Here is a 26,216-nt window from a genome sequence, read left to right as displayed (position 1 = left end):
TGATGAAACTGGCTCTCATGAGGACCACCACAGGAAAGGAAGATCCAGAGTTACCTCATCTACAAAGGCAAAGTTCATTAGAGCTAGAAATTGTAGCTTAACCAGCATGGCTACCACAACATTCTGCAGCGATATGCCATCCCAATTGGTATGCGCGACTATCATTTGTTTATCCACAGGACAATGACCCAACACACCTCCAGGCTGTGTAAGGGCTATTTGACCAAGAAGGAAAGTGATGGAGTGCTGCATGAGATGACCTGACCTCCACAATCACCCAATCGTAACCCAATTGAGATGGTTTGGACAGCTGAGTGAAGGAAAAGCAGTCAACAAGTGCTCAGCATGTGGGAACTTCTTCAAGACTGTTGGAAAAACATTCCAGGTGAAGCTGGTTGAGAGAATGCCACGAGGGTGCAAAGCTGTCATCAAGGCAAAGGGTGGATACTTTGAAGAATCTAAAGTATATTTCGATGTATTTAACACTTTTTTGGTTACCACATGATTCCATGTGTTATCACATGGTTTGGATGTCTTCACTATTATACGATGTAGAAAATAGTACAAATAAAGAAAAACCCTTGAATGAGTAGGTGTGTCTAAGGTTTTGACAGGTACTGTAAGTATTCAGACCCTTTGCTATGAGACTTGAAATTGAGCTCAGGTGCATCCTGTTTCCATTGATCATCCTTGAGGTGTTTCTACAACTTGGAGTGCACCTGTGGTAAATTGAATTGATTGGACATGATTTGGAAAGGCACACACCTGTCTAAATAAGGTCCCACAGTTGACAGTGCATGTCAGAGAGAAAAAAACCAAGCCACGAGGTCGAAGGAATTGTCCGTAGAGCTCCGAGAAAAAAGTAAAGGGGTCTGAAAAATTCCCAAATGCACTGTATATAAAATCCAGTCCTACTTTATCAATGGCCTTTTCAAAATATGTTGTAAATACCAGGCCAGGTTTCTTAGATGTTTCATGTTGTTCTATTATTTCTAGTAGTGTTTGTACATTATCTCCAATGTATCGTCCATGTAAAAAAAACTCTGATAAGGATGAACAATACCTGGTAAAACCTTTTTAATTCGGAGTGCTATACATTTCACTAGTATTTTTTTGTATTATCATCACAAAATTGAAGAGGCCTCCAGATCTTTATATTCGCAATCTGGGTCTTGGTTTAATAATATTGAAACCAGACCTTCCTGCTGAGTACGTGACAGAGTACCATTTCTATAGGACTAGTTAAAACATGCTAATAATGGAGCTTTGAGCATATCTAAAAAGGCTTGATACTTACAGTTGAAGTCAGAAGTTTACATACACCTTAGCCAAATACATTTAAACTCAGTTTCTTAATTCCTGACATTTAATCCTAGTAAAAATTCTTAGGTCAGTTAGGATCACCACTTTATTTCAAGAATGTGAAATGCCAGAATAATAGTAGAGAGAATTATTTATTTTAGCTTTTATTTCTTTCATCACATTCCCAGTGGGTCAGAAGTTTACATACACTCAATTAGTATTTGGTAGCATTGCCTTTAAATGACTTAACTTGGATCAAGCATTTTAGGGAGCCTTCCACAAGCTTCCCACAATAAGTTGGATGAATTTTGGCCCATTCCTCCTGACAGAGCTGGTGAAACAGTCAGGTTTGTAGGCCTCCTTGCTTGCACAAACCTTTTCAGTTCTACCCACAAATTCTCTATAGGATTGAGGTCAGGGCTTTGTGATGGACACTCCAATACCTTGACTTTGTTGTCTTTAAGCCATTTTGCCACAACTATGGAAGTATGCTTGGGGTCATTGTCCATTTGGAAACCCATTTGCGACGAAGCTTCAACTTCCTGACTGATGTCTTAAGATGTTGCTTCAATATATCCAAGTAATTTTCTTACCTCGTGATGCCATCTATTTTGTGAAGTGCACCAGTCCCTCCTGCAGCAAAGCACCCCCACAACATGATGTTGCCACCGCCATGCTTCACGGTTGAGATGGTGTTCTTCGGCTTGCAAGTGATTTGCACTTTTCGCGCCAAAGTACATTCATCTCTAGGAGACAGAATGCGTCTCCTTCCTGAGCGGTATGATGGTTGCGTGGTCCCATGGTGTTAATACTTGCGTATGATTGTTTGTACAGATGAACGTGGTACCTTCAGGCATTTGGAAATTGCTCCCAAGGATGAACCAGACTTGTGGAGGTCTACAATTTATTTTCTGAGGTCCTGGCCGATTTCTTTTGATTTTCCCATGATGTCAAGCAAAGAGGCACTGAGTTTGAAGGTAGGCCTCGAAATGCATCCAAAAGGTACACCTCCAATTGACTCAAATTATGTCAATTAGCCTATCAGAAGGTTCTAAAGCCATTACATTATATTCTGGAATTTTTCAAGCTGTTTAAAGGCACAGTCAACTTAGTTTATATATGGGGCGGCAGCGTAGCACAGTGGTTAGAGCGTTGGACTAGTAACCGAAAGGGTGCAAGATCGAATCCCTGAGCTGACAAGGTAAAAATCTGTCGTTCTGCCCCTGAACAAGGCAGTTAACCCATTGTTCCTAGGCAGTCATTGAAAATAAGAACTTGTTCTTAACTGACTTGCCTAGTAAAATAAAAGTAAACTAAATGTAACTTTCTGACACACTGGAATTGTGATGCAGTGAATTATAAATTAAATAATCTGTCTGTAAACAATTGTTGGAAAAATTACTTGTGTCATGTACAAAGTAGATGTCCTAACCGACTTGTCAAAACTATAGTTTGTTAACAAGAAATTTGTGGAGTGGTTGAAAAACGAGTTTTAATGACTACAACCTAAGTGTATGTAAACTTCCGACTTCAACTGTACCTCTACTGGTACGAAATCAAGCCCTGAGGTTTTTCCAGACTGATCGGATTCATAGCCTCAAAGTTATTCCTCTGTAATTTGGCCTTCACACTGTTCTTTTTGTGCATTTTACATTTTTTTATTATTTGGAAAGAGTTCCTAACAGTAATCGTCATTCAGAGGGTGAGGATGAGACTTAAAAGTAACAAATATTAATCTTCCTCTTAAAATATCATTCAGAGAATGATAGTCTTTAGTAACGAGTTTCTGTCAAAAACATTTGCAGCGTTCCTGTGTGTGCGATTCATGAAGAATTTGTTGCATTTTTCTCCATATTCTATCCAGTTTGCTTTATTTTTGTAATAGATTAGATTATTCTTAAATAAATTCCTCCAGTTCATCTGGTTTTTTCTCTAACTTGTTTTGTATCTCTGTAGTACAGTTTTTATTGCCATCTACCTGTACTATTAGTTTGTATATTTCCCTTGTCTGTCTTGTTTCTTTAGACAGAAACATGTTAGTTTTTTAAACTTACGAATATTGAATTGAATGACCTCTGACAGTACATTTAAAAAGGTATCCCAAACAATAAAGGGATTTTGCTGAACCTATTTTGCACTGAATAAATTCAGTAATAAATTATTAGTTAAGAAATAATTATCCTCCAGTAGACTTAGATAAAATTTCTGATATGCCCGTCCACGTGGAAATTCTGTAAGAGTTACGTGAAGGCCAATTAGATGATGGTCCGATCGCATTCTGTCTCCTATCAATACCTGATGCAGAGAGAAAGAAACAAAGTAGTCAAGACGACTAGCTTGATTAAGTATCCTGCACAATACATTTTACAGCTGAGATTACAATTGGTGTTATTCCCCAGATCATTTTTGGTCTACAAATGTAATGTGGGCAAAAAGAGTTGGCAAAATATTAACAGAGCTGTACACTATTTGGTAAATGTTAATTTTAAAATTGGCTCATTAGCAACAATCAAACCATCTAATTTGGAATGTGGTCACTGGCAGCATAAAAAAACAACAATGGTGAAGTCAGTGGTGTGAGGTCAGCTGCTTAACTGTGCCCTGTAGTGATATGATTCAAACCCCGTATCAGGAAACCCCATCTTTTAGCTGAGTTACTCACTACACTAAACATATACAAAACCGTCACATGCAAACCATAACACGCCAATCCTCCTACAACAGTTCTCACCACACAAGTTGTTTTGTTTTAAGCCTGTTCCGTACCCCATCCATCTTCCTGTGTTTGCAAGTGAATTTTTTACAAATATTGCCTAATAACATTATGCAAACACAACTGACAAATTTATTGCAGAATAAATGTGTGTCACAGTTTGGAATTTAGAACTTTAATAATTATATTTCTGGAGTCTATGAAGAGAGTGAACATAGGATTATTGGCATGCATTTCAGACAGTGAGTGGAGAGATTTATTGCTCAAATACATTGCAATGTGCTTTCTGCATTTAAGAAAACATCAGAAGTGGATCCTTAATCTCTCGTGAACAGACTACGTAAACATGACTGGTACTAATTACGCAAGATTATAGTTCTGGGTGAACTAAGATTAATCCTTCCTCGGTATTCAGCATTTACCCATTCATGCTCACATATAATAACAGAAAAGTATTTTAAGTTGAAAACATCATGTTGAGACCCTTGCAGTTCTTCAGAAAAATCAACAGAACGATTCAAATAATACTATATCTGTTCTGTGTGTATGTAATAGAGTTCGGAAAGCAGAACGATCCAAATATAACACCCAAACACAGCGTACTGTTATTGGCTACCTTTACAATGATCTGTTTGACCTCATCACAGCCATACAATCCATACCTTGATCACCACAGGATAAATTAACAATTTCAGCGTGTCATCTACTGGTTGATGACACAACCGGTAGATGACACGCTGAAATTGTATGCCCCACAATGCAATTCAACATTCCAAAGTTACAACGCCACCCCACTCTTTTTAGATCAGGGAACCCTGCAAAAACACACCTACAATCACATAAACAGCCCCCCAAAAAAAAAAAAGAAGCCGCTGCGTAAATACAGTACAGTACATACCATATATCCCATTAGACAACTCAGCCCTCTCTCAATACTGCTGTTGGTTCTCCTGTACGCCTTTTTACCAGGGTCAATGTGGCCCTTGTTCATAGACCATTCACAACCTGGAGTGGCATCTTTACGATCCACTCTTTGTCTCCAAAACCTCCCTCCCAAAGCCAATCAGATCTCCAGCAGGGAGATGTGCTGGAGTAATTGTCAGGGGACAGAGGCATGGTTTCTGTGGCCTTGCGGTGGTGCTCTGACGCTGAAGAGCAACAGTAGGGGTATTTCTTTGGATGGGATTTGTAGCAACGACTAGAAGGATGTGAAGGCAGCTATTAAAGAAGTTTGCTCAAGGCCTGGCATCAGTTATAACAAAAATAAGCCTGAGAGAACCCAGCCTGTGGTCACAAGAATGCTGCTTTATATTCTCAAATTCTCACTCTGTTCTCAGAGGAGCTGCTGAATAGCCATCACGCTCACCAACCAAGGTTGGCTTGCACGATAATAGACGATTTTTAAGAGTTAATTGATTGAGAGTTAATACAATGTCTGTCTTCTCCTGTACCTCTTTAGCAAGGTCTCCCACAAAGTACCCACTGGGATGACAACGGTCATACCTTGACTGCAATCTTTGTGACCCCATCCTCATTCTCATATTCCTCGTGCTCAGTGACGCCCTGGGTGAGGTTGGTGTAGTTGGCCAACTTGTTGAGGAGAGAGGACACCATGGGGTTGCTCTCAATCTCTTCCTGTCAATAAGGACACGCCGACATTGAAATCAGGACACCATGGCATTGAAGACATCCAAGTATACAACAAACAAGCACAACACATGTTTGGATGATATGTAGTCTACAACAAGATAATAAGTAAGGCATTTAGCTCCCACTTTAGATTAAGTGGCATAAAATGTATGTGGTAATTAATTACATTATAATATCAAAAGCATTGACATGTGGTATACCTCAAAGAGAGCCATGTTCTTGCCATCGTAGTAGTTTCCTCGGTCATGGTCAGTGTTGTTGATGAAAGGGCTGCTCTCTCTGGGAGTATTATCTCCTGGGAGACAACAGAAACCGTGATAGCGTAAGATAAAACAAACCTCTACAGTACAATGGGAAAAACGGGATACCCAAACACGCTTCAGCCCAGCTTAAACAAAAAAGGGGAATCAAGTGCTCGACTAAGGGACTTGAAAAAACAAAAAAAACATTCCTTACCCCAGGATACTTCAACTGGTGATTAAGAAGGAGAATAAAGAAAAAGGAGCATTCTGTTTCTGCATAAATCTTATAGGTTTATTGATGAGACAAACAAACAATAGGCTTACGTTTCGGCATGAATCACCATCAGAGCCTTGAGTAGGAAAAGGGTTGGAGTCACCAATATACCCTTGCATTGGAGTGTCCCACTGGTCATGTCAATCAAACATGTCAATAAATGTCAACACTGTCAGGAGTAGCAACTAAACAGGTTATTCATACAAGAGTATGAACATCATTCAAGAATCCTACATATAGATTCCACTTAAATAACAAAAGAAAGTTTGTCTCTAAGAAAAACGCATTTACAAAAAAGATGAGAAAGAGAGCTGTTCATTCAGACCCTTTTGCTTGGCGCAATCTAAGCAGACGAGCCAAAATGCCTCTAACAATTTAATTACAATATTGCCCCCGCTGGAGGTAAGGGAAACTTTCTCAATTCCCCAGAATTTTAAGGTTGAGGCTGAGCCCTGATTGGCACTCGCGTACAGTGGTGGAAAAAGTACTAAATTGTCATACTTCAGTAAAAGTAAAGATACTTGAGTAATTATCTATTTAGGTAAAAGTGAAAGTCACCCAGGAAAACACGACTTGAGTAAAAGTCTAAAAGTATTTGGTTTTAAATATACTTACAGTTGAAGTCGGAAGTTTACATACACTAAGGTTGGAGTCATTACAAACTTCTTAGGGCTGCAATCCTGTTGACGGGATTGATATGACCCAAGCCAGTGAAAGTGCAGAGCGCCCTTTATCTCATAATTAAAATTCCTCAAACATACATGTATTTTACACCATTTTAAAAGGTAATCTTGTTGTTAATCCCACCAAAGTGTCCGATTTCAAATAAGCTTTACAGCGAAAGCACCACAAACGATTATGTTAGGTCAGAGCTAAGCCACAGAAAAACACAGCCATTTTTCCAGCCAAAGAGAGGAGTCACAAAAAGCACAAAGAGATAAAATGAATCACTAACCTTTGATTATCTGCATCAAATGACACTCATAGGACTTTATGTTACACAATACATATATGTTTTGTTCGATAAAGTTCATATTTCTATAAAAAAATATCAGTATACATTGGCGCGTTGTCCACTAGTTCCAAAAACATCCAGTGATATTTCAGGAGAGCCACATCATTTTACAGAAATACTCATTATAAATGTAGATGAAAATACAATTGTTAGACATGGAAATATAGATACACTTCTCCTTAATGCAACTGCTGTGTCAGATTTCAAAAAAGCTTTACGGAAAAAGCAAACCATGCAATAATCTGAGTACAGCTTTCAGACAACAAAGCAGCCAAAAAGATATCCGCCATTTTGGGTAGTCAACATTAGTCATAAATAGCATTATAAATAGTCACTTACCTTTGATGATCTTCATCAGAATGCACTCCCAGGAATCCCAGTTCCACATTAAATGTTTGTTTTGTCCAAAGAGCTACTTTTGTTAGCACGTTTGGTAAACAAATCCAAAGTCATGAAGCGTGTTCCCTAGTTGCAGACGAAATGTCAAAAAGTTCCGTTACTGTCCGTAGAAACATGTCAAACGATGTATGGAATCAGTCTTTAGGATGTTTTTAACATAAAACTTCAATAATATTCCAACCGGAGAATTCCTGTGTCTTCAGAAAAGTAAAGGAACGCAGCTACCTCTCATGTGAAATACGCGTGACCAGTGCGTGCCTGCTGGCAGACCAAGAATGAGACTAATTCCTCTCTCATTCGGTTCCACTTCACAGTAGAATCCTCAAACAAGTTTCTAAAGACGGTTGACATCTAGTGGAAGCCTTAGGAAGTGCAACATAACCAATATCGCACTGTGTATTCAGTAGGGGCTGGGTTGAAAAATCGACCAACCTCAGATTTCCCACTTCCTGTTTGGATTTCTTCTCGGGTTTTTGCCTGCCATCTGAGTTCTGTTATACTCACAGACATCATTCAAACAGTTTTAGAAACAGCAGAGTGTTTTCTATCCAATACTAATAATAATATGCACATTCTAGCTTTCATGGCTGAGTAGCAGGCAGCTTAATTTGGGCACACTTTTCATCCAAAATTCCCAACTGCCCCCTACCCCAAAGTAGTAAAAAAGAAAAAAAAAAAAAAACTGGCCTCACAAATGGGCCTCAGGATCTCATCACGGTATTTCAAATTGCCGTCAATAAAATGCAATTGTGTTCGCTTGCCCACAAAACTACATACAACTGCAGAGCATTTGTGAGGTCATTTGGATGTACTGCCAAATTCTCTAAAACGACATTGGAGGCAGCTTATGGTAGAGCAATAAACATTCAATTCTCAGGCAACATCTCTGGTGGACATTCCTGCAGTCAGCATGCCAATTGCACACTCTGAGACATCTGTGGCATTGTGCTGTGTGACAAAACTACATTTTACAGTCGTCTTTTATTGTCCCCAGCACAAGGTGCACTGGTGCAATAATTAGGGCTGACCCCAATTAGTCGCCTGGTCGATTGTTAGGCTGTTAGTCGACCGAGATTGTTTTAGTCGAGCAGCAACAAATATATATTTGCGCCCATCTCAGTGAACTAATCCCTTGTGGAAGACCAGACTAAAAGCCCATTTAAGCTTGATCCGAAAATGTGTTTGGAGCCTCCATATGGAGAGTGTGACACAATTGCGGAGGCTCCAGAGGCACGCAGAGGCCAAATCGAGCTCCATACCGCATCAATATGCGCTTTCCAAATTTTGAAACAACGCACAGGCCTCTGTATAGCTCCGCGTTGACATGATTGGTTGACTGTAGGTGGAGGCGGTACATCCTGTAGAAAACACAAACTCACTTCCTTGACAAAAGCTCTGCACTGCTCCGCGAAGCGCACGATGTATGAATGCCCTGACTTCTGCTGAGGCCGTATCACCGTAAATGCTGCATGGCCCATGCAGACGTCGGATTGACCATGCGCCCAGATGCACCGCCAATTTGTGCACATTCATTGTTTCATAACTTTGTGTGAATTGTTCACGTTTGATTGTTAGTGTTATTTCAATTCTCCATTACATATCACTAGTAGTATATTTACCGTTCATTCCTAATCTGCAATGTTGGTTACTTTGGTTATAGTCATTTCTGTTAATGCATTCAATATTATTATTCTAGGACTCCAGTTATCATTTTCGGAGTGGATAAATTGTAGCATAGGTTGTGCACTCTGGAAAATGTTGCGAGAAACAAGTTGGTTCATTTCACTCCATTTATGAGTTGTCAATTTAGCGAATTGTCTTTTGTTTGAGTGCTCCTGTTAATGTTGAATAAGGACGCACACGCACAGAAGTAGGCCAAAAGGCTACATGGCCTGAGCACAAATGTGAGTAAGTACAGTGAGTAAGTATTCAGACCCCTTGACTTTTTCCACATTTTGTTACATTACAGCCTCTCTAAAACTGATTTCAATCTTAACACAATACCCCATAAAACAGGTTATTAAATTGTTGATTATTTATTTTTAAAAATAACTGAAATTAGATGCACGATATAAAAAAATTTTTTTTTTAAATCGGTGAACATATTGGAATAGGATGATATTAGCTAAAAATGCCAACATCGGCCCGATGTCTAGTTTAACAGCGATGTGCAAAACCGATGTCAAAGCTGACGTGTATACCTATATAACATACGTAGATGTAATGACACCACGAAAAATACAGTGCTACACGTGCAACACAGCATTCCTAACCTAGCCTACGTCTGCTATGTGGATTTCAAAGGAAGATAGCAAAAAGGCCATATGCAACAGTTGTCTCTTTCAATACCACAAAACCCGTAGGGTTAAAACTTGCAAAAGTACTCTACTACCCACACAGACAGTGTGGTGAAGAAGGCGCAACAGCGCCTCTTCAACCTCAGGAGGCTAAAGAAATGTGGCTTGTCACCTAAACACTGACAAACTTTTACAGATGCACAATTTAAAGCATCCTGTAGAGCTGCATCTCCACCTGGTATGGCAACTGTACCACCCACAAACGCAAGGCTCTCTAGTGGGTGGTGCGGTCTGGCCAACATGTCACCGGGGGCACACTGCCTAACCTCCAGGACATCTACAGTACCCGATTTCACAGGAAGGCCAAAAAGATCATCAAGAACATCAACACCTGAGCCACTGCCTGTTCACCCCGCTATCATCCAGAAGGTGAGGTCAGTACAGGTACATCAAAGCTGGGACCGAGAGACTGAAAAGCAGCTTCTATCTCAAGGCCATCCGACTGTTAAATTCTGTTAAATAGCCATCACAAGCACATTAAAGGCTGTTGCCTATAGGCATAGACCAGATATCACTGGCCATTTTAAGGAACGGAACACTAGTCACTTTAATAATGTTCACATATTTTGCATTACTCATCTCATTAGGTATATACTGTATTCTATACATCTTAGTCCGTTCCGCTGACATCACTCGTCCATTGTATATAGTCTTAATTCATTCATACTTAGATGTGTGTATTGGGTATATGTTGTGTTATTTGTTAGATATTTCTACACTGTCGGAGCTAGAAGCACAAGCATTTTGCTACACCCGCAATAACATGTTAATCACTTGTATGTGACCAATAAAATTGGATTTGATTTACTAGAGTCTGTGAACAAGCGATTCGGTGGCATTCACTCTGAGCCGCTTTACTGTGTCGCCACCACGCTCGATGCTAGGTACAAGGACCGCTACTTCGATGCAGATAAGAAACAGGGTTTAAGTGAAATGTTAGACACAGCTGGACAAGATGAAAACGGACAGTGACAGTGCGTACTGAGGAAGAGGACCCACGACAGAAGAGGCCACTGACAGGCAGAGCTGAAACTTCACTGCTAGACATGTATAATGAAATCCTGGTTGAGAATGAAACGACTGAACAAATGCACAAATAAACAGCACAGAAAGTAAGTGAAATAAATAGGTTTTGATTGTTTTACTGGTAATGGGGATATATGTAAATGCCAAACAAAATCATTTTGGGTCAGTGTGTGTGATTTTTAACTATTTAACTGTACTAGAATGTTTTTAAAAAAAAGGTAGCTAGAATTTTAAATATTGGTTATCAGTATCAGGTTTTTTTTGACAAGGAAAATATTGGATATCGGTATTGGCCCAGAATTTCATATCGGTGCATCCCTAACAGGAATACCTCATTTACATAAATTAATCAGACCCTTTGCGATGAGACTCGAAATTGAGCTCAGGTGCATCCTGTTTCCATTGATCATCCTTGAGATCTTTCTACAACTTGGGAGTCCACTTGTGGTAAATTCAATTGATTGTACAGGATTTGGAAAGGCACACACCTGTCTATTTAAGGTCCCACCATTGACAGTACATGCCAGAACAAAAACCAAGGCATGAGGTCAAAGGAATTGTCCGTAGAGCACCAAGACAGGATTGTGTCGAGGCACAGATCTGGGGGAAGGGTACCAAAACATTTCTGCAGCATTGCAGGTTCCCAAGAACACAGCGGCCTCCATCATTCTTAAATGGAAGAAGTTTGGAACCACCAAGACTCTACACAGAGCTGGGCGCCCAGCCAAACTGAGCAATCAGGGGGAAGGGCCTTGGTCAGGGAGGTGACCAAGAACCCGATGGTCACTCTGACAGAGCTCTAGAGTTCCTCTGTGGAGATGGGAGAACAATCATCTCTGCAGCACTCCACCAATCAGGCCTTTGTGGTTGAGTGGCCAGACAGAAACCACTCCTCAGTAAAAGGCACATGACAGCCTGCTTGGAGTTTGCCAAAAGGCACCTAAAGACTCTCAGACCATGAGAAACAAGATTCTCTGGTTTGATGAAACCAAGATTTAACTCGGGCATAATGCCAAGTGTCACATCTGGAGGAAACCTGGCTCCATCCCTACAATGAAGCATGGTGGTGGCAGCATCATGCTGTGGGGATGTCTTTCAGCGGCAGGGACTGGGAGAGCGCTCAGGAACTGGGTTGAAGGTTCCCCTTCCAACAGGACAACTACCTTAAGCACACAGCCAAGACAATATAGTAATGGCTTTGGGACAAGTCTCTGAATGTCTTTGAGTGGCCCAGCCAGAGCCATCTCTGAAGAGAACTGAAAACAGCTGTGCAGCAACGCACAGGATCTGCAGAGAAGAATGGGAGAAACTCCCCAAATACAGGTGTGACTTGCTTGCAGCAGCATACGCAAGAAGACTCGAGGCTGTAATCGCTGCCAATGGTGCTTCAACAAAGTACTGAGTAAAGGGTCTGAATAATTATGTAAATGTAATATTTCCATTTTGTAATTTTAATAAATGTGCTAAAATGTCTAAAAATCTGTTTTCGCTTTGTCATTATGGGGTATTGTGTGTAGATTGATGAGGGGAAAAAACAATAACACATTTTAGAAAAAGGCTGTAACGTAAAAAAATGTGTGAAAAGTCAATGGGTTCGAATACACTGTATAAATGTGCCCATTTGGGGATCAGATGGTATTTCTGATTGGCTTAATGCATCACCACTAATGACCTGTGGAGATTCTCAAAGTAATGTTGTTTTCTTCACCTCAAACACCAAGCAAACATAGTCTGTTTTTACATCCATTGAGAATTACAATAGTTCCTCAATGCATTTGAAAAATCTTTCCAGCGTTTCCACCTTTTGATAACCACTCAGCGTGAAAGGGAAATATGTCACACTCTGATCCAGTGGAAACGTTTTAAAATAGGCCTACCTGATTACTTATCAGTGCTTGACTTGAACTGAAATGGGCTTTTGTACTCATTTTGGATGCTGGTACTGTTTATATTTGGGTGCAGGAGCTCCACAACACTATATTCTATAAAGAGGAACAGGAGCTCAAGTAGAAGAACATTTGTGGTGCCGGTACTCAGCTACAGTGAGCTCCTGCCCAAGTCAAGCACTGCTTCTTATTTATTTGATTTATTTCTCCTTTATTTAACCAGGTAGGCAAGTTAAGAACACGTTCTCATTTACAACTGCGACCAGGCCAAGATAAAGCAAAGAAGTTTGACACATATAGCACAGAGTTACACGTGGAGTAAAACAAACATACAGTAGAAAAATAAGTCTATATACAATGTGAGGTAAAGGCAATAAATACAATATAGCAATTAAAACACTGGAATGGTAGATTTGACAATAGATGAGTGTGCAAAGTAGAAATACTGGGGTGCAAAGGAGCAAAATAAATAAATACAGTAGGGGAAGAGGTAGTTGTTTGGGCTATTTATAGATGGGCTATGTACAGGTGCAGTGATCTGTGAGCTGCTCTGACAGCTGGTGCTTAAAGCTAGTGAGGGAAATAAGTGTCTCCAGTTTCAGAGATTTTTGTAGTTCATTCCAGTCAATGGCAGCAGAGAACTGGAAGGAGAGGCGACCAAAGGAGGAATTGGCTTTGGGGGTGACAAGTGAGATACAGTGGGGCAAAAAAGTATTTAGTCAGCCACCAATTGTTCTCCCACTTAAAAAGATGAGGCCTGTAATTTTTATCATAGGTACACTTCAACTATGACAGACAAAATGAGAAAAAAATAATCCAGAAAATCACATTGTAGGATTTGTAATGAATTTATTTGCAAATTATGGTGGAAAATAAGTATTTGGTCACCTACAAACAAGCAAGATTTCTGGTTCTCACAGACCTGTAACTTCTTCTTTAAGAGGCTCCCCTGTCCTCCACTCGTTACCTGTATTAATGGCACCTGTTTGAACTTGTTATCAGTATAAAAGACACCTGTCCACAACCTCAAACAGTCACATTCCAAACTCCACTATGGCCAAGACCAAAGAGCTGTCAAAGGACACCAGAAACAAAATTTTAGACCTGCACCAGGCTGGGAAGACTGAATCTGCAATTGGTAAGCAGCTTGGTTTAAAGAAATCAACTGTGGGAGCAATTATTAGGAAATGGAAGACATACAAGACTACTGATAATCTCCCTCGATCTGGGGCTCCACGCAAGATCTCACCCCATGGGGCCAAAATGATCACAAGAACGGTGAGCAAAAATCCCAGAACCACACGGGGGGACCTAGTGAATGACCTGCAGAGAGCTGGGACCAAAGTAACAAAGCCTACCATCAGTAACACACTACGACGCCAGGGACTCAAATCCTGCAGTGCCAGACGTGTCCCCCTGCTTAAGCCAGTACATGTCCAGGCCCGTCTGAAGTTGGCTAAAGAGCATTTGGATGATCCAGAAGAAGATTGGGAGAATGTAGTGAAGCCACGCAACAACTACACCACACCAGTCAGCTCGGGTGATCCAATCTTGCAGCCTTACAGTTAACTAGTCCAACGCAATAACGACCTGCCTCACTCTCGTTGCACTCCACAAGGAGACTGTTACGCGAATGCAGTAAGCCAAGGTAAATTGCTAGCTAGCATTAGGTTATTGACTTGTTTATTGTTTTCTCCATGTGTAACTCTGTTGTTGTCTGTTCACACTGCTATGCTTTATCTTGACCAGGTCGCAGTTGCAAATGAGAACTTGTTCTCAACTAGCCTACCTGGTTAAATAAAAGGTGAAATTGTGATATTACTAGATATTATCTAGCGTGTCCTGCGTTGCATATAATCTGACTGAGCATACAAGCATCTGACTGAGTGGTGGTAGGCAGAAGCAGGCGCGTAAACATTCATTCAAACAGCACTTTCGTGCGTTTTGCCAGCAGCTCTTCGTTGTGCGTCAAGCATTGCGCTGTTTATGACTTCAAGCCCATCAACCCCCGAGATGAGGCTGGTGTAACCGAAGTGAAATGGCTAGCTAGTTAGTGCTAATAGCGTTTCAAACGTCACTCGCTCTGAGCCTTCTAGTAGTTGTTCCCCTTGCTCTGCATGGGTAACGCTGCTTCGAGGGTGGCTGTTGTCGTTGTGTTGCTGGTTCGAGCCCAGAGAGGAGGGAGAAGGACTGAAGCTATACTGTTACACTTGCAATACTAAAGTGCCTATAGGAACATCCAATAGTCAAAGGTTAATGAAATACAAATTGTATAGATGGAAATAGTCCTATAATAACTACAACCTAAAACGTCTTGAAGACTCATGTTAAAAGGAACCACCAGCTTTCATATGTTCTCATGTTCTGAGCATGGAACTGAAACGTTAGCTTTCTTACATAGCACATATTGCACTTTTACTTTCTTCTCCAACACTTTGTTTTTGCATTATTTAAACCAAATTGAAAATGTTTAATTATTTACTTGAGGCTAAATTGATTTTATTGATGTATCATATTAAGTTAAGTGTTCATTCAGTATTGTTGTAATTGTCATTATTCCAAATAAAAAATAATTTTTAAAATCGCAGATTAACCGGTATCGGCTTTTTTGGTCCTTCAATAATCGGTACCGGTGTTAAAATCATAATCGGTCGACCTCTAGAATGGTGGGATGTGAACGATGGTAGACGACACACCCCTTCATCATGCATACTATAAAATAGACCAAACTCATGGCGGCGAGCTGAAACTAATCATCGTCGGATTACTTTTGATTTCTAGAAAGTGTTTTACTCTTTCAATCAATGGTAAGCTCACCCGTGATGTAATTAATTAGACATAGATAGTAATTGCTATTAGCCAATTCATATTGAAGTTTGTCAGCCAAGCGTTATAAAAATATGACCGCTTGTGTTGCGTCAATCTTTCCTCAGTTGGCGCAAGGACAAATTTAGCCTACATTTATCCAGTTTGGATGATTGTGTTATGCTATAGATACTTATGTGAACATTGCATCCAAAAATAAACTGCTCACATTCTGGACATAAAGACTGTTTGTGTAAAATGTTTCTGAAAAAAGCGGCCAGCTCAAATGCTGATTGTTGCGTCATTCGAAACTGGCCATTCTAAATAGGCGTTCTAAATCACACGGGTGTGATCGTACGCTTCAGGGACCACTGTAGAATGATCACACCTGTGTAATGGTACGTGTGAAAGGGATAATGAATAGCGGTTTTGCTTTAATCAAAAATAACAAACCGAGTGTTTTCCAGCATACAATGTTCAGCTGCGCACTCTGATGTATCCACTCTGATTTTTTACATAGTTGGCAAAGGCAATAGAAGTTACTTTTTAGGTCAGCATCATTTTCATTTAGATTTAGATCGAATTATGATTGACCACATGACAATGATTGAGGCATGAAGACGTTACTATAAATTAAATGAAAGTTTTACGAAAATGAGCACATGCAAATCATAACTGGCACGCAGATCAGTAGAAATGGTAAGATAAATTGGCATTCCAAAGTTGCCAATTCCTCGTGTAGCCTATTACCAGAAATGTCTGGAGAATAAATGGCAGAATCTGCTAAAGCCAGCAGGAGCAGGAATGGAATAGTTGGGTCAGGTTGTTTTTTTAATTCTGATTATCTAGGTCTCTGGCGCCCTCTTATTTCATCAAACCGTAAGCTTTAAGAATCAGACAAGCTCAACGCCTATAGTTGATTTTATTAAAAACCCAGTGTGTGACTGGTCGAAAGAACAGACGACTTTTGGTTTACTAAGATTTTTTTAATTTTTTATAGTCGGGGTCAGCCCTATTAATGATAATATGGTTTAATTAGCTTCCTGATATGCCACACCTTTCAGTTTGATGGATTATCTTGGCAAAGGAGAAATACTCACTAACAAGGATGTAAACAAATTTGTGCACAAATTCTGAGAAGCTTTTTGTGCATATGGAATATTTCTGGGATCTTTTATTTCGGCTAAGTAAACATGGGACCAACACTTTGTGTTGCGTTCATATTTTTGTAGCTGTAAAACTGCACATTTTTCCTCTACGCCCCATGGCAAAATGAGTAGAATTGCAACAAACTTGCTTTAGAATGACAATATTTTATCGTCGCCCCTTAGCAAAATGTGCAGACTTGCAGGAAATGAACTACAAAAATTCAGAAAATAAAGATAATCGCTGACACGAGAGGGGCCGCTAAAATATTTTGCTTGCAAGGGGTGGATGGATGCAGGTACGCAGACCCACGAGCCACTGTGGCTTTTCATCGTGATTGCCCCGATCAAAGTTAGATAGCGGGAGAGGGTTTCTAGGCCTCCTGCATAGGGGATGTTTGTATAAAGAATTGGGATAGGGGTTCCGTGAGGCTATCATTTGACTATATGCCTCAGAGGAGGGTCAGACAGTTTCTTAGGTAGGCCATAGTAAACTGCATATCTCGGTGAGGGGTGATGAGGAAATCTCTCATTTTCAGTAATCCAACCATGGACTAAAGCACTTAATATATGCATCAATGTTACTCTCAATACAATCTGTAGGGTTTGCACGTAAGGGGACATTCAATTCTCTATTGTTCTGATGACTCATAATGGCCATGTGATACTGTTCATAACTTTGTACCACAACAGTGCCACCCTTATCAGCAGGGCAAACTACAAGATAACAGTGATTTTGTAGACCTTTGTGCGCTACAACCTCTTCTGCAATGAGGTTACCTTTAGAGTATTTATGCTTACTGGCAACTTCTCTAAGGTCATTTTAAACCAGGTGACTATGTGACTCAGATTAAAGATGACCTTTTCACCAGACTTATTTTTGAAAGGTTTAGGTATTATCATTATTATTATCATTATCATTATTATCATTATCAATATCAGTATTCACCTGATTTAAAAAAAACACTCAAAACAGAGGTGAAGAAATGCTTAAATACAGTTGTCTAAAGAATCTGAACGATTGTCTTTTGAATCACTATGGATTTCCTGGGAGTTTTTTCCACTTGACCAAAGTACTTAACATTTTCAGTCATACGTGTCTTAGGAAACAACCCATATTCCGTTGTTCACTTTGCCCTGATACAGATCAATAAATCAGTTTTGTTGATTGTCATTGCCATGTGTACTGTGGGGTTTTGTGCCTTTGTCTGTGCTACGAAGGCTGAAAAAGCAGCACTGTCTGTAACCTTCAGGACCTCAGATGACCTTCACCTCTCACATTATCTTATGTACTCAGTTCTGCTCCAGTGTGTCAGCATCAGCGGTGCCTTTGAAGACTTCTGTGGCTGTTTACACCGACAGACGTTTCACTGTTTAACTGCCAAAGAGCTGATCTCTGTTTAAATAATCTGATATGAAATCAGGAATAGAACAACAGCAGCATTACACACTAGAGAATTCACATCCCTGTAGCTGAGTAAATGTTATGACAGGCAACCTGCTGGTAGTAAGCACAAAGCTACTGGAATCAGAGCAATCAATGCCATCATATGCACCAGATGTGTGCTGATGACACTGGTCAATGAGACACTAAGGTCTGCACTGTAGACATCCTGTACAGTATGATAATCAAAAGGTCAAACTACCTTGAAACAACTTTCTCTTTGCAATGTTATTTTCCCATGATTGCTCCCCCAACTGGCTAAGACGAGAGGTGCTCACCAGTGCTTTGTCATACTACTAAGGAAATTGCGTCTAATGTCATCATAATGAACCATCTAATTACAAAGTGCAGCCTAGTATTCAAAACTAAGAGCAGACACTGTTCCATAAAGGAGTTTCGCAATGATGCCATTTATCATCACAATGTATCATCCATTTACATTACCTTTTAAATTAGATGTGGTGCTACATCAAGAGAGTTTCAATGAAAAGAGCACCATTTCTCAATCATTGGATTCTCTTCATTCCTTTGCAAGCCATAGTTAGTTTGCCCTACAGTAGTCAACCACAGTCGCAGTCTCTAACAACATAAGTTTGGCAAAGCGAGACTAACACACTACAGACAAGAGACACCCAGCCTATTGTAAAATGTGCTGGCTGAGGAAAGCACGGCAGTTTTCTGAAGAGAAGACAAGGGCAGTGGTAGAACCATCCATCACCATGTACTGGCTGTCTGCTCTGTTCATTACACACACACACACAGGGAATGGATAGGAATCAGTTGTATCAGACTACAGCGATACATTAGACAATGGGGATCTGACACTGTATAGAAGAGAGGTGGACAGGTTCAGGTTCATGCATTCAATCTGGGAGATAATCCTCGTGATTTACGTTAGTTCCATTGACAGTGATGAACAGCACTGATCACTTAAGTGAATAACTTCAAGAATCTCAGAAACTAGGAACACCTTAACTCCTATGTACACAAAATAAATACAAAAAACGTGGCTGATTTAACATACATTTTCAATATTTAAAGTCCCCTAAAAGTTTACCAAATGCCGAAAAATCCCTCCCCAGAACGACACAATCTCATCAAGTAGTTTGCTAACAAGGAACTACAGTAAGTGAAGCATTGCAACCTATGATAATACATGACAATGAGATCTACTTATAACTTGTTAAGCCTCCACAGTGGAAGATTCATAAACTGCCTAACACACCTGAGCCTAAAGGTAAGATGCACAGACAGATATGAAATCCCTATATTTAACCCTGGGTCCTCCCAGCACCACAGATTAACGATGACAATACACAAGGACAGACAACACATACCTGTACATGCAGTAAGTACATCATGGTGGCTTAACCATCACTTCCACAACAAGAGAAACAGCTGTGGTAATGATCAAAAGACTTACTACAGACCAAACGAATGTGTAAATATGTCTAGCCTGATTATTTCCTAACAGTTCATCACACAGAAGAGCTCACCTGATTGTCGTGAACCCTCCCCATGCTCCATGCTAGGGGGAAGGTAATGCTGGAGTCCCACAACTCTCTTCCAGTATGCTACTGCAAACCACAGTAGAGTTACAGACCTCAGTCTGCTCTGTCTAGTCCCACTTTCATGGAGTGGACTTGAATCGGTGTAACACAGCGCTATATGAATATCTGCCTATCTGTTCTGCAATAGGGAGCTTGGCAGCTTTGGTTCAGGTAGTAGACAGGCAGGTATCGATGCCTGCAGTGCCCTGGGAATCAGCTGCTCCAGCCCAGTGAGTTGTGGACATCCCTACTCTGTCCTGTTACAGTCCTGTCCTGTCCAGTCTGGGCACTCTGTCGGAGGCAGTAGAGCAGCATCAGCACTTGAGCTCCTGACCCCTCATCCGCTCACTGGAGGGAGGGGTAGAGGGTGCAGCTTTAAAGCTGCAATATGTAACTTTTGGGGCGACCCATAGAAATGGGTGTTATGAATCTGTCATTCTCACTGAGAGCAAGTCTAAGAAGCAGTAGATCTGTTCAATATGCACTATTGCTATGCTTCCCGTTCTTAAGATTTGTTTTTGCGTCTTTAACTTTCAGGTTTGTACACCAGCTTCAAACAGCTGAAAATACAATATTTTTGGAAAATGTATTTCACAGCGATTTAGATGGCACAATGATTCTATACACAATAGTTGCGTGTTTTGTGTCAAACTGAAATTAGGCAAACTATTAGAATTTTAGCAGCCAGGAAATGGCGGAGCGATTTCTGCATTGAGCATCATTAAGTTATTGAAGGTGAGCTACTGCGCCTGTCTGCGCCCTGAAACACAGATTAATGAGCTTACAGTGCATTCCCACACACACACACACAGCTATTAGCTTACCATTGTAACCTAGTATGCAGCTTGCAAAAATTCTCAAACATGTCCAGAACAAATTCAAGGAAACGTACAGTATTCTACAGGGACATGACTGCCTGGAACTCCCTCACATCTCATATAGCGCAAGTGAAAAGCAAACCTGGTTCCAAAAAACAAATAAATCAACACCTCACGGCACAACTCCCCCATGTGACCTACTTGTTGTGTGTATGTACTGACATGTGTACTGAACTGAGTTACATTTCATATAAGGAAATCAGTCAATTGAAATAAATGCATTAGGACCTAATCTATGGATTTCACATGACTGGGAATACAGATATGCATCTTTTGTACACCGATAGCAGTGTGGATCAGAAAGCCAGTCAGTTTCTGCTGTGACCACCATTTTCCTCCTGCAGTGCGACACATCTCCTTTGCATAGAGTTAGTTGTGGCCTGTGTAACGTTGTCCCAGTCCTATTTGTAACTTTTGTATTGATTTTAGCCCTTTGTTCTCCCAATTTCAATTACGATCTTGTCTAATGGCTGCAACTCCAACGGACTCGGGAGAGGCGAATGTTGAGTCATGCGTCCTCCGAAACATGACCCGCCAAACCGCACTTCTTAACACCCACCCGCTTAACCCGGAAGCAAGCCACACACCAATGTATCGGAGGAAACACCGTTCAATGGACAACCAACGTCCACAACCCGAGCCACCACAAGGAGGCAACAGAGCGTGATGAGCCAAGTAAAGTGGAGGCTGCTGAGGGGAGAACGGCTCATAATGATGGCCGGAACAGAGCAAATGGAAAACCATGCATTTGATGAAATTGATACCATTCCACTTCCACTCCAAGGTGCCTTATCATGCTGAAACATGAAGAGATGGTGGTGGCTGAATGGCACGACAATGGGTCTCATACCGAGATGACGAGATCCTCTCTGTACATTCAAATAGCCATCGATAAAATGCAATTGTGTTCGCTGTCTGTAGCTTATGTCTGCCCATACTATATCCCTACCGCCACAAAGAGGCATTCTGTTCACAACGTTGACATCAGCAAACCGCTTGCCCACATGACGCCATATACATGGTCTGCGGTTGTGAGGCCGGTTGGACGTACTGCCAATTTCTATAAAACAACATGGTAGAGAAATGAACATTCTCGCAACAGCTCTCGTGGACATTCCTGCAGTCGGCATGCCAATTTCTTGCCAAAAAACTTGAGACATCTGTGGCATTGTGTTGTGTGACAAAAATGTACATTTTATTGTCTCCAGCACAAGATGCACCTGTGTAATGATCATTCTGTTTAATCAGCTTCCTGATATGTCACACCTGCCAAGTGGATGGATTATCATGGCGAAGGAGAAATGCTTATAAACAGGGATGTAAACAAATTTGTGCACAAAATTTGAGAGCAATAACCTTTTGGCCATATGGAAAATGTCTAGGATCTTTCATTTCAGCTCATGAAAAATGGGACCAACACTTCACAGGTTGCGTTAATATTTTTGTTCAGTGCCAGTCAAAAAGTTTGGACACCTACTCAGTCAACGGTTTTTCTTAATTTTTAATATTTTCTACATTAAGGAATAATAGTGAAGAAATCCAAACCATGAAATAACACATGGTATCATGTAGTAACCAACAAAAAGTGTTAAACAAATCTAAATATATTTTAGATTCTTCAAAGTAGCAACCCTTTGCCTTGATGACAGCTTTGCACACTCTTGGCACTCTGGAATGCTTTTTCAACATTCTTGAAGGAGATACCGCTTATGCTGAACACATGTTGGCTGCTTTTCCTTCACTCTGCAGTGCAACTCATCCCAAACCATCTCAATTGGGATGAGGTCGGGTGATTGTGGAGGCCAGGTCATCTGATGCAGCACTCCACCCCTCTTCTTGTTCAAATAGCCCTTACATAGCCTGGAGGTGTGTTTTGGGTCATTGTCCTGTTGAAAAACAAGTGATAGTCCCACTAAGTGCAAACCAGATGGGATGGTGTATCGCTGCAGAATGCTGTGGTAGCCATGATGGCTATGTGTGCCTTGAGAGTCACCAGCAAAGCACCCCCACACCATCACACCTCTTCCTCCATGATTCACGCGGGAACCACACATGCAGAGATCATCCATTCACCTTCTCTGCGTCTCACAAAGACACAGCAGTTGGAACCAAAAATCTCATTTGGAGTCATCAGACCAAAGACAGACTTCCACCTGTCTAAATGTCCATTGCTCATGTTTCTTGGCCAAAGCAAGTCTCTTCATCTTATTGGTGTCCTTTAGTAGTGGTTTCCCTGCAGCAAATCGACCATGAAGGCCTGATTCATGCAGTCACCATTGAACAGTTGATGTTGAGATGTGTCTTATTTTCTGAGGCTGGTAACTCTGCTGCAGAGGATAAGTTCATTAGAGGTAACTCTGGGTCTTCCTTTCCTGTGACGGTCCTCATGAGAGCCAGTTTATTCATACGCTTGATGTTTTTTGCGACTGCACTTGAATAAATGTTCAAAGTTCTTAAAGTTCTGCAATGACTGACCTTCATGTCTTAAAGTAATGGAATGTTGTTTCACTTTGCTTATTTGAGCTGTTCTTACCATAATATGGTCTTGGTCTTTTACCAAATAGGGCTATCTTCTGTATCCCACCACTACCTTGTCACAACACAACTGACTGGCTCAAAGGAAATTCCACAAATTAACTATTAACAAGGTACACCTGTTAATTGAAATGCATTCCAGGTGACAACCTCATGAAACTGGTTGAAAGAATGCCAAGAGTGTGCAAAGCTGTCATCAAGGCAAAGGGTGGCTACTTTGAAGAATCTCAAATATAAATATATTTTGATTTGTTTAACACTTTTTTGGTTATTACATGATTCCATGTGTTATTTCATAGTTTTGATGTCTTTACTATTCCACAATGTAGAAAACAGTAAAAATAAAGAAAAAGCCAGGTACTATGTATAACTGATAGATGCAAACACACACAAGCACCACATGTTAATGTTTTTTAATTAATGCATGTAAATTGCAAAGTCTGTCTAATGTATTTTTGTTATGTGTCGAATCCCAGGAAAAATTGCTGTCGCCATTGTTGTCGGGTAATGGGGTTCCTAATATAATCATAGTCTTGTGCACTTTTTACATTTAACAGCTCAAGGGGAAATAATTATAGAGTAGCTGAGAGAGATGACATGAAGGAATATTCCGTCCCTATCCCATTCCTCTGGGAAGTAAAACGTGCCATCCACCTCAAACCGAACAGCTGAGTTGTTGTCTGGCATCAAAATAACATGGACCTGAATAGCCTCTGACGGTGACATTGAAAGGTCTGCCTTGGTGATAAGCAGCACATCTGATGTCATATTTCACAGCACACTATTAGATTGGGTACTACTTATGTTTCAATATAAAGCTTTATCCCACACTATTCCATGCTATATGTAGTGCCTTGCCACAAGATGTCCCTGTTTCACAAGAGTTCTAATTCAAGCATTCAGAATGAATGCATTCAGAATGAGCATTCAGAATGCTTATTGAACAATCTTTACAGACAGCTTGATCAGACAGTCACAGACAAACTTCTTCCATTAACCAACAACTTGTACTAAACTACCCATGAATAAATAGTGGCTGAAAAAGTCAGGGAGAGTGAGCACTTGTGACGATATGGACTGCAGTCAGCCAGCACCATTACTTGGGCTTCTAGTTCTCAAAGGTGTATTTCTTCTCTTAGCTGATAATTCTCAATTCCATGATATGTACATCATATCTCAATGGAGATGAGTGGCAATAAGATTTGGGGGGAGTGTACCTCAGACTACATTGTGTTGGTATCAATCAATTCTTTAATACGTACCTTGTACCAATGTTTGTCCTGTGTAACAGATCTGTTTTCTTTAGGTGTTACAATCTGTTGTTTTTTATAAAAATACTGCATTCTATGCTCCTTCTGTGTTAAAAAATGGCTCCCTTGGCGGAGGTCGCAAGAAAAAAATAACATCTTTACACAGGACAACCATACAGTAGGTACAAAGTACGCATAAAAGAACGGACATTTTTACAAGTATCGACTGATACCAACTCAATGTAGTGGGAGGTAGTCTACACTCCACCAAAACTCATTGGCACTCAACTCCATTGAGTTGAGAATTCTCAGCTATTCTCCTCTAGGCCCATTAATAACCAATTCATGGACTAAACCATTTGTGCTTAAAATGAATGACTTTTCAATTTATTATTTATCTGTCTGTATTCTTTAGGGTGTGTAACATCTACAAATCCAAGTCCTACTATGTATAGACAATCCATTGTCCACTTGTCTGACCCTGGCCCTGCAGCATTGTGAGTAAGACAATTAAACAGGTCAACATTCACATCGGCTACAGAGAGCGTGATCACACAGTCGTCCAAAACAGCTGGTGCGCTCATGCATGTTTCAGTGTTATTTGCCTCTAAGCGAGCATAGAAGTAGTTCAGCTCGTCTGGTAGGCTCGTGTCACTGGGCAGCTCTCAGCTGTGCGTCCTTTGTAATCTGTAATGGTTTGCCAGCCTTGCCACATCCGACGAGCATCGGAGCCGGTGTAGTACGATACAATCTTAGTCCTGTATTGACGCTTTGCCTGTTTGATGGTTCATCGGAGGGTATAGTGGGATTTCTTATAAGCTTCCGGGTTAGAGTCCCGCACCTTGAAAGCAGTAGCTCTACCCTTTAGCTCAGTGCGGATGTTGCCTGTAATCCATGTCTTCTGGTTGGGGTATGTACATACGGTCACTGCCATCGATGCACTTATTGATGAAGCCAGTGACTAAATGCCAATGGAAGAATCCCGGAACCTATTCCAGTCTGTGCTAGCAAAACAGTCCTGTAGCTTAGCATCTGCTTTATCTGACCACTTTCTTATTGACCGAGTCACTGGTGCTTCCTGCTTTAATTTTCACTTGGAAGCAGGAATTAGGAAGATAGAATTATGGTCAGATTTGCCAAATGGAGGGAGAGCTTTGTACGCATCTCTGTGTGTGGAGTAAAGGTGGTCTAGAGTCATCCCCCCCCACCCCCCTCTGTTTGCACATTTAACATGCTGGTAGAGATTTGGTAGAACAGATGAGTTTCCCTGCATAAAAGTCCCCAGCCACTAGGAGCACAGCCTCTGGATGAGTGTTTTACTGTTTGCTTATAGCCGTATACAGCTCATTGAGTGCGGTCTTAGTGCCAGCATCGGTCTGCGGTGGTATATAGACAGCTATGAAAAATATAGATGTAAACTCTCTTGGTAAATAAAGTGGTTTACAGCTTATCATAAGATACTCTACCTCAGGCGAGCAAAACCTCGAGAATTCCTTAGATTTTTTGCAGCAGCTGGTGTTTACAAATTTACATAAGACAAAAAGCATAAAACCTGCCAGCTGTATGTTAATCATGTTGTCGTTCAGCCACGACTCGGTGAAAGATAAGATATTACGGTTAATGTCCCGTTGGTTAGATATGTGATCGTAGTTGTCTATTTTACTATTGATTAATTGAATGTTGACTAATAGGACCGATGGAAAAGGTAGATTACCCTCTCTGCGACGGATCCTTACAAGGCACCC

The 26,216-nt window shown here is 40.7% G+C and overlaps 1 protein-coding gene across 2 annotated transcripts in view; it reads right to left on the bottom strand.

The window, feature by feature from the left end:
- LOC112226878 (solute carrier family 12 member 7) overlaps positions 1 to 26,216 on the bottom strand; it is an 84,621-nt gene that overhangs the window by 34,719 nt on the left and 23,686 nt on the right. For both annotated transcript variants that reach the window (XM_024391522.2, XM_024391521.2), the window contains exons 2-3: positions 5,866 to 5,960; positions 5,519 to 5,650 (exon numbers count right to left, since the gene is read on the bottom strand). In XM_024391522.2, the coding sequence (XP_024247290.1) occupies positions 5,519 to 5,650; positions 5,866 to 5,960 (227 nt within the window). The remainder of the gene's footprint in view (positions 1 to 5,518; positions 5,651 to 5,865; positions 5,961 to 26,216) is intronic.

The sequence above is a fragment of the Oncorhynchus tshawytscha genome, linkage group LG28 (genome assembly GCF_018296145.1).
Source record: "Oncorhynchus tshawytscha isolate Ot180627B linkage group LG28, Otsh_v2.0, whole genome shotgun sequence".
In the NCBI taxonomy this organism is placed as follows: Eukaryota; Metazoa; Chordata; class Actinopteri; order Salmoniformes; family Salmonidae; genus Oncorhynchus; species Oncorhynchus tshawytscha.
The sequence above is the reverse complement of the archived record's forward strand: the minus strand, read 5'-3'. Positions and strand labels throughout refer to the sequence as shown.